This window comes from Triticum urartu, chromosome 2 (genome assembly GCF_003073215.2).
Source record: "Triticum urartu cultivar G1812 chromosome 2, Tu2.1, whole genome shotgun sequence".
Classification (NCBI taxonomy): domain Eukaryota; kingdom Viridiplantae; phylum Streptophyta; class Magnoliopsida; order Poales; family Poaceae; genus Triticum; species Triticum urartu.
In genome coordinates this window covers 683,040,424-683,050,212 of record NC_053023.1, presented here as the reverse complement: position 1 = coordinate 683,050,212, position 9,789 = coordinate 683,040,424, and the positions used below count along the sequence as shown (strand labels likewise).

At 42.9% G+C, this 9,789-nt stretch overlaps 1 protein-coding gene across 1 annotated transcript; it reads left to right on the top strand.

Moving 5' to 3' along the window:
* Positions 1-7,228: 7,228 nt before the first annotated feature.
* LOC125539724 lies at positions 7,229-9,026 on the top strand. Its single transcript, XM_048703235.1, has one exon. The coding sequence runs from the start codon at positions 7,346-7,348 to the stop codon at positions 8,801-8,803; it is 1,458 nt and encodes a 485-aa protein (XP_048559192.1). The 5' UTR covers positions 7,229-7,345; the 3' UTR covers positions 8,804-9,026.
* The last annotated feature ends 763 nt before the right edge of the window (positions 9,027-9,789 follow it).

Sequence of the window (9,789 nt, the reverse complement as noted above, 5' to 3'; positions counted from 1 at the left end):
GATCAAAGAGGGCGACGCCAACACCAAGCTGTTCCAAGCTGTGGCAAATGGAAGAAGGACCAAGAACTATATTCCATATATCAAACATGGTAGAGAGATCATTACCGACCAGGAGAGAATGGTGGACACGTTCGCTCAAGAGTACAAGCAATTAATGGGCACGGCTCATGCCAGGGAGCATACTTTAGACTTGCAATTCCTTCAGATGGAACCAAAGGAGCTGGGGTCTCTTGAGGAGATCATTACGGAAGATGAGGTTTGGCAGGTCATCAAAGAAATGGCACCGGATCGCGCACCGGGACCAGACGGCTTCATCGGTGCTTTCTACCAAAGAGCCTGGCAGATTATAAAACATGACATTATGGCTGTGATGCTAAAGTTGTACGTGGGGGATACTAGAGGTTTTGCAAAGCTAAACAAAGCCCACATTATCCTCATTCCTAAAAGGCCGAATGCAGAGGAGATCGGTGATTACCGGCCGATCAGTCTTATTCATAGTATCCCCAAGCTATTCTCTAAGGTTCTTGCGAACCGGCTGCGTAACCGAATGCCGGAGATTGTGGCCACGAATCAGTCCGCATTTATCAAAGGAAGGCACCTGCATGACAACTTTCTGCTGGTTCGGCAAGTTGCGCGGAAGATTCATGCAAGAAGAGTCCCGGGAGTGTTCATCAAGTTAGACATCTCTAGAGCGTTTGACTCCCTTTCTTGGCCGTTTCTGCTGGAAGTCTTGAGGGCTAAGGGTTTTGGATAGAGGTGGAGGACCTGGATCATGGCGATCTTACAATCTGCTAGCACCAAGGTACTGGTGAATGGTGTCCCCGGTGGAAGTTTCTTGCACGCTTGTGGTCTGCGCCAAGGCGACCCTATATCACCAATGCTCTTTGTGATCGCCATGGAGGCCCTTACGGCGCTTTTCAACAAAGCTACTAATGAAGGCGTGCTCAGCTCTTATAATGGAATATCGGCGCTGCAAAGACTATCGATTTATGCGGACGATGTAGCGTTGTCCGTCAAGCCTTCGAGGCAGGATCTGTCGGCGGTTCGCGAGATGCTGGATGTGTTTGGTGAGGCGTCGGGGCTCAAAGTTAACTACCGCAAATCTTCGGCTATCTTGATCCGTGGGGATCAGGAAGATAAGGAAAGGGTGGCCGGATTGTTGCATTGTGGACTTGCCGAATTTCCTTGCAAATACCTCGGTCTACAGCTTGCAATCCGGAATTTAACGCGCGCTGAATGGATGCCTATGCTTGACCAAGTCCGGAAAGTGATCCCTGCCTGGCAACGAGGACTTATTCAGCGACCAGGTCGTCTAGTTTTGGTTCAGTCCGTTGTTGCAGCTAGGCCTGTGCACCACTTGATGATCACTGACGCGCCTGATTGGGTGTTCGAGGAAATGGATAAATGGATGAGGTCGTTCTTCTGGGCAGGGAAAGACAAAAATAACAGAGGGCAATGTCTCGTGGCTTGGAACCAAGTGTGCCGACCAAAGAAGTTCAGAGGTTTAGGGATAAAGAACATGAAAGCCTAGGCTCTGGCGCTGAGAGTGAGGTGGGAGTGGCTAAGAAGGACTGATCCTAGCAGACCATGGCAAGGTTTAGCTATGGCGGCTGACTGTGATGCAAGAGCTATTTTTGAAAGCATGGTTAGGATTGAGGTTGGAAGGGGTGACAGCGTCCTGTTCTGGAGAGATAAGTGGATACGAGGAGCTGGAGTGGCAGATATCGCGCCGCGCTTGATGGAGACGGTGCCAAGGAGAATCATTAACAGTCGGACGGTCCTTCAGGCTCTTACGGAGAACAGGTGGTACGATGACTGCGATGCCATGGCTACCTTCACTGCCCAGTTGCAGTGTATGCACCTCTGCCATGCAATCGCCTCGGTGCATAGAGATGCGAATGAACCGGACCGGTTCACTTGGCCGGCGACGAATACGGTGAGCTACTCGGCAAAATCGGTCTATGACCATCTTTGCTCGGGGCTGCAGAAATCACCAACGGCGGCTTGCACTTGGAGAAGCTGGGCGACCTTAAAGTGCAAGCTGTTCATTTGGTTGGCGTTACAATATTGATTGTGGACATCGGATAGACGGGCACGTCATGGCCTGCAAGACCAGCCGTCGCCATGTTTCACGTGTTTGCAAGCGGAGGATAACGTGGACCACATACTGGCCAAGTGCACTTTTGCACAGGAGGTGTGGCAGCGTGTGTTTGACCGGCTCGGACTTAATGTGGTAGGCACTACTATGAATGACACCTTCCCTGCTTGGTGGATGAGAGAAAGGAAGAAGTTTAGTGGAGCGGACAGAAGAGGCTTTGACACTCTCGTGACGGCAGTGGCTTGGACTCTTTGGAAGCAAAGAAATGCCAGGGTTTTCAACAGACAGGAGCAGAAGAAACCTGCACCCCTCATCCCCAATCTTGTGTTTAAGGAAATCACGGCATGGCATACGGCAGGGCTTGGATCGGGATGTCTACAACGTTTTGTGAGAAGTTAGATTAGTTGTGCTTCGAAGTCGAGTAGGTGTGTGTCACCCACCCTTGATGTTCGCATCAGGGATGGGTTTCTTGTACATTAACTCTCTTTCGTCTATAAAAATATGGTACGTCATTGGCGTACTCTCGAAAAAAAATTATATTACTAAATAAAGATTCAATGGGTGAGACTCCAGTCATTTTAATATCTTCATCATGATTACGATAAAAACTGGGCGGAATCGCTTTTTCCAGGAATTCTCGCTTAGCTCTCAACCTAGCGGTTCTCTCTTTACTTTCATTAATAGATATTTCGATAGACTTAATTGAGTCATTAATATCATGCTTGGGTGGATTTTTTTAATTTTGAGAGTATCCACATCATGAGCGGTTCTATCCATGTTCCTAGCCATATCATCAACTTTATTCAATTGTTCCTCTATCATAGTATTAAAAATCTATTGAGAATTAATAAGTTTTTTAATATTACTTTCAAGATCAGAGGGCATCTTCTTCTTCTTATTATTATTATTATTATTATTATTATTATTATTATATGAATTACTATAATTATTAGAGGAATTTCTAGGAAACGCCCTAGGACTGATATTACACCTATAAGCGTTGTTATTGAAATTATTTCTAGAGACAAAATTCACATAACCGGAATTATTATTTTGCTCAATCAAATTAGATAATGGCACATTATTAGGATCAACACGAGCACTCTTACTAGCAACCATTTTCATAAGCGCATCCATTTTATCACTCAAATTGTTAATTTCTTCGATAGAATTCACCTATTCACTAGTTGGAGTTCTTTCCGTGTACCATTGTGAATAATTTGCCATAATATTATCAAAGAATTTTGCAGCTTCATCTAATGTGATTTCCATAAAGGTACCCCCCCCCCCGCGCGGTAGAATCTAAAAGATTTCTAGAAACAAAGTTTTATCTCGCATAATTTTTTTGCATGATCATCCATAAGCTTAAACCATGAGTGGGACAGTTTCTTATCATTAATTTCATTCTCTCCCAAGATTAGGCAACATATTCATGCTCAAGTTGCTTAAAGTTCACAATTTGATATCTTAGAGAAATAATTTTTGCGGGACGAAAATATTTGGCAATAAAAGCATCCTTACACTTATCCCAAGAATCAATACTATTTCGTGGCAAGGATGAAAACCAAGTTTTAGCACGATCTCGCGGCGAGAACGGAAATAGTTTCAATTTGACAATATCATTATCCACATCTTTTTCCTTTTGCATATCATATAATTCAATGAAAGTATTAATATGGGATGCAACATCTTCAATAGGACTACCTGAGAATTGTTCTTTCATAACAAGATTTAGTAAAGAGGCATTAATATCACACGACTCCGTACTAGTGCCGGGACGAGCAATTGGAGTACTACTAAAATCATTATTGTTAGTATTGAAAAGTCACACAATTTGGTATTTTATTGAGACATAGCGACAAAGCACGCAAACAAGCATACAAAAATATTTTTGTGTTTTGTTTGTAAAATTGTTCCAGAAGTGGGGGAGATGGAAACGAGAAGCAAATGGAAAATGAAAGTAAGAACAAGTAGACGATAGTTTATGCGAAGGTACTTGATAGGTTTTGGTGATGCCTCCCCGGCAGCAGCGCCAGAAATTCTTCCGGCTACTTGTGAGCTGCGTTGGGATTTCCTCAAAGAGGAGAGGATGATGCAGTATAGTAGTGATAAGTATTTCCCTCGTTTAATAACCAAGGTTATCAATCCAGTAGGAGAATTAGGCGAAGCCTCGTTAACAGCACCTACACACAAAAGAGCAAATACTTGCACCCAACGCGATCAAGGGGGTTGTCAATCCCCTCAACGGTTATTCGTAAGGATCAAATGTGATAGTGATAGATCGATAGATAAAAACACAAAATAAAAGAATGATAGATAAATTGCAGCAAGGTATTTTTTATTTTATATATGATAAAAGTAGACCCAGGGGTCATAGTTTTCACTAGAGGCTTCTCTCTCGAGCACATAAAGTATGGTGGGTAAATAAATTACTGTTGGGCAATTGATAGAAAAGCACATAGTTATGACGATATTCAAGGCAATGATCATGTATATAGGCATCACGTCCGAGACAAGTAGATGGACTCCTACCTACATCTACTACTATTACTTCACCCATCGACTACTATCCAACATGCATCTAGAGTATTAAGTTCATGAAAAATGAAGTAACGCCTTAAGCAAGATGACATGATGTAGACAAAGTAAATCCAACCAATATGAATATACCCCGTCGTTTTCCCCTTAATGGCAACAATACAAATATGTGTCTTGTCCCCTTCTGTCACTGGGCTATAGAGCACCGCAAGATTGAACCGATTACAAAGCACCTCCTATTACAAGATAAATCAATCTAGTTGGCTAAACTAAAAGGGTGAATCAGAGAGAAATACAAAGCTATAATAACCATACATAAAAGAATTCAGAGAAGACTCAATTTGTATTCATGAATAATCTGATCATAAACCCATAATTCAACGGATGCCAACAAATACACCACAAAAGAAGATTACATCGAATAGACCTCCAAGAACATCGAGGAGAACATTGTATTGAAGTTCAAAGAGGGAGAAGAAGCCATCTAGCTACTAGATATGGACATGTAGGTCTGTGGTAAACTAATCACACATCATCGGAAGGGCAACAAGGTTGGTGTAGAAGCCCTCCGTGATTGATTCCCCCTCCGGCAGGGTGCCGAAAAAGGCCTCCAGATGGGATCTCGGAAGAATAGAAATTTGCGGTAGCAGAAAAAGTATTTTGGGTGGCTCTATGTTGGTTTCTCGATTTTAGAAAATTTATAGAGGTGGAATTAGGCCAGACGGAGCCACGAGGGGCCCACAAGGCATTAGGGCGCGCCTACCCCCCTGTGCGTGCCATGTTGTCTTGTCATCTTCTCATTTGCCTACTGGTCTCCTCCCGAAGCTTCTAGGGTTTCCCTTGTCTAGAAAAAAATCGTCAAAAAGTTTCATAGCGTTTGGAATTCGTTTGGTACTGATTTCCTGGAAAACCAAAAACGGGCAAAAAAACAACAACTGACACTTGGCACTAGGTTAATAGGTTAGTCCCAAAAATGATATATAATTGCATATGTAACATCCAAGATTGATACTATAATAGCATGGAACAATAAAAAAATTTAGATATGTTGAAGACATATCAAGGCCTGTGAAGAATTTTATTGTAAGGATGATTGTGTCAAATGGGCTTTATCCTCCACCAGTAACTTTAGTTCAAAACAATGTGTTGATAATGTCTAATATCCCCCACAGTTTTTTGTGAGGACAAAATACCATTGATAATTATGTATTTCTTATGGTTGATTCTGAAAAATTGCTTTCTAACTGAAGATGACTTGCTTAGAAGGGGCTGACAAGGAAATTGCTCCAGTTAGTTATGTAAAAAAAGAAACTATTGATCACCTTTTTTTGCAATGTTCTTTGAATAGGCTTATGTGGATTCCAAGATTTGGGAACATGTCTGATACGTCCCAAACGTATCTATATTTTTTGATATGTTCATTCTACTTTTATATCATTATTACATAGTTTTGGCACATTTTATATAATTTTACTTAACTAATCTATTAATCTATGGGCCCACATGGTGGGAGCTTGCGGGCAGGGCTTCGGTTGTGACGTGGGCATGCATGGATACCCTATGGCGCCTCTTCGGTGCCCATACCTTTTCTCCCGAAAACTACCAAAAGACTTATCGAGGAATTTTCTGATGCCGCCTCCTCACATTACGCGGTGATCCAATATGAAAACCTTTTTCGGTATTCTATCGCAGGGGGGATTCATCACCGGAGCTAATCAACCTTGCCGCCACCATGTCCATGTGTGAGTTTCCCTCCTTAGACTATGGGCCCATAACAGTAGGTAGATGGCATCCTCTCCCCCTAGCTTCTCAAACAAAGATCGTCCCTCCATGATCCATTTGACGCAATTCTCGGTGTGCTTGTTGTAGTATGACGAATGGACACTTTATGATCATATTATCTATGGATTTCTTTTGAATTCTTTTGAGCCATTTGCTGCATTATTTATAGATAAGAGGTAGTTATGTATGTTAGATGGGTTTAATCTTGAGAGAATTCTATCCTAGTGATAGAAAGGTAAACAGAAAAGGATAAAAAGGTAGTTGATTAGTTGTCTTGGTAATGAACGGAGGTAAAGAGAATATACTATCTTGATTAGTTGGGTTTTTCTTTGGTTTTTTTTTTGAAAATTAAGAGAATATACTACCTCAAATTTAATTATTTTGAAAAGTGATTTTTTCTGAAATTTAAGAAAATTTTATTGAAATAATGTGAACATTCTTATGAAAAATATAAACACTTTTTAAAATTTGAATATTTTTTTTGAAAATTTGAAAGCTTTTGAAAAAACTTGAAAAAAATAAATTCCAGGAACATGGTTTGAAAGAAAATAAGAATATTAAAAATAAACCCGGAAAAAACATAAAGTAAAAAATAAAAGGGTAAAAATCAGTAGAGAAACAAGAAAAGAAAAACGAAACAACAGAATAAAACATTCTAGAACATTCCTAAAATAAAAGCCCCGGGCCCAAACACTCCAGAAGCCGGCACTAACCTAACCTAACTGGGCTGGCCCATTCTCTCTGACTGTGTGTGCACGCAGTTGGTAGACAATTTTGCGGCAATAAACGGCAAAGTGGATTTTCCTCCAAAGCGCTTCCGCAAAAGGCCCCCTTCCCCTTCCAAAACCCTAGACTCTCAAACCGCCGGACAGCCGCCACCCCCAACCCAACCCAGCAGCAACTCAACCGACCCCCGCCTCGCCACCCATGGCGGCGCGCGAGGGCCAGAGCGACCCCCCGCATCGCCGGGAGCCTGGCCAGCGCCGCCCCATGTGCGCCGTCTGCACCAAGCCCCTGAGCGTCTGCCTCTGCGGCCGCCTCCGCGGGCCCCCGCTGGACACCACCGTCGGCGTCACCGTGCTGCAGCACACCATGGAGGTCCGGCACCCGCTCAGCTCCATCCGTGTTGCCCGCCTCGGCCTCCGCAACCTCGCCGTCACCCAAGTCACCGACGTCAACCACCGCGCCAGCTTCCTCCTCAGGACGCTCGGCGGCGCCGCGGCCTCGAATCTTGGAGACGGAGAAACCGATGTTGGCGCCGCTCATGCCGGAAATCATGACGGTTCCGTTGTTCCTGGGCAGACTGGCATACAAGATGGTGAAGGTTTCGAGCCAAGCCAAGGCAAAGGATTGGATCATGCAATGTGGAGTGATTCTGAAGATATGGGGATAAATCCTTTCGGTGGTCATTTGGGTGTGAAAAATGCCAGTATTGCAATCTCTAGGCAAGTTGCTGGCGAAGGATTAGATAATAGGGAAATAAGCAATGGTGTTTCCTCTGATCTGGATCGAGAAGTTGGCGGTGGCATTGAATGTGACTCTAATGGTGATGAGTGTTTCAGATTCGAGAAGGCGAAAATAAATGAACATGCTGGAGATTTTGAAAGGCCAGTCTCAGCCGCAAATCAGTCGGAAAGCTATGTAGCCAATGCCGTCAAAGCTGAAGGCCAACACAGAAGTGAGACATGTGTGACAAATAAGGTACATGCTGATCTGCCTCACCCTTTAGTTGAAACTACCTCAGTTAATGGTATTTGCACTGAAAATGTTGAAGTTGCTGCTGTTACTGGAGAAGGTTGGACCGTGGAAAATATGGAAAAGTGCTCTGTTGCTTATACAGAAAAGGAACTCAGGATTGACATTGAGCGCGGTGTAAAGCCCCAAATCAGATGGTTGTGCAGAGGTTCTGTTGGTCAAGGAGCTGTCTCGAATGGCTTTACTGTCGTGAAAATACAGAAGAACAAGTCCAGACGTACAGGTGAAGTCTCGGAGTTTGAGGAATTTTCCATCACCATACCGCCACACGCAGCTCTGCTATTTCCATGCCAGGGTGCAATCAGCCTTGATGCTTTAGATTGTCAGGTGAAACATTTGATTGTGTTGGATGGCACCTGGGCAAAGGCGCAGCGGATGTACCATGAGAATCCATGGCTACAACTTCTGCCACACGTGAAGCTAGAATCAGATAAGGTTAGCTTGTACAGCGAGGTGAGGCAGGAGCCAAAGGCCGGGTGCTTGTCAACCATTGAGAGCATAGTTATCACCATGAAGAAACTTGGAGAGGATGAGATGGGTTTGGATGATGTTCTGTCTGTTTTCGAGTCAATGATTATTGATCAGCGGCGTTGCAAGGAAGAGAACTGGAAACCAAAACTAAAGCCATAGTATTGGGTCCCACTGTTTTGATCTAATTTTTTGACGGGTGTTTTGATCTAATTTTTATTGGGGACTTCTGGATGCATTTTCGGTCCAGATGTTTTCTGTATCATTATTTCATACTGAGTGATTAAACAGGCCAGCATTTCTGGACAGTGTTTTTGTTCGCCTCCACTTTCAGAGCTACAAGGATACTACCAACCCTGTTCTCAGTGTAACTATTTCCCCATAACCACTGAGCTGGTGTGTATTTGATGACTCTGAACATGATGTGTTTGTTCCTGCTTCATACAACTATTAGCTGGATAAAATCGAAGCATTGCCACTGCAGAGATGAGTACTTGGGGTTAAAAGGAGAGTCAGTTTTCTGCAATGAATCAGTTTTTCTTGATTGGATTTACAAACTCTCATGTCAACAAAACCAAGAGTACATTGCTCATATTCCACTCCATATCTTCAAATTTTGGTTGAAACATGTAATATTATGGTGCATACTCTGCTATCACTCACTGTCCACACCTTGCTTTATGCTGTCTCAACATGCAATTCCATTTGGCTTCATACCTTTATAAGTTCTGTCATATGAAATGTGGCCTCTGCTAAAAAACCATGTCAATTTTCACAAGCATATTAGTGAACTGGCTATCACAGTATGATTTACATGTTCTCTTGATTAACCCACACACAACATACAGCAAAAAGCGTGTCAGATTGTGGTTTATCAAGCAGTCTCATACACACATATGTACAATGCATGACCGTGGACATCAGTATTTCCCTGACCTCACGGCTGATGTTCTATGCATCTAAAATAGTGCCCAAAACCAGAGTCTCGTTCTATACATTGTCTGCGTTTCAATTTTTGGACACACTTTTAACCACACATCTGAAATTATCCTGGACACAATTTTAACCACACATCTGAAATTACCTATTACCTCTGTCCTAAAATTCGTTTCTTATATTTGTGTATATATGGATGTATTTAACACTAA

Coding starts and splice junctions, on each gene's coding strand:
- LOC125539724 (XM_048703235.1), top strand. CDS start 7,346: ATGGCGGCGCGCGAGGGCCAGAGCGACCCCCCGCATCGCCGGGAGCCT.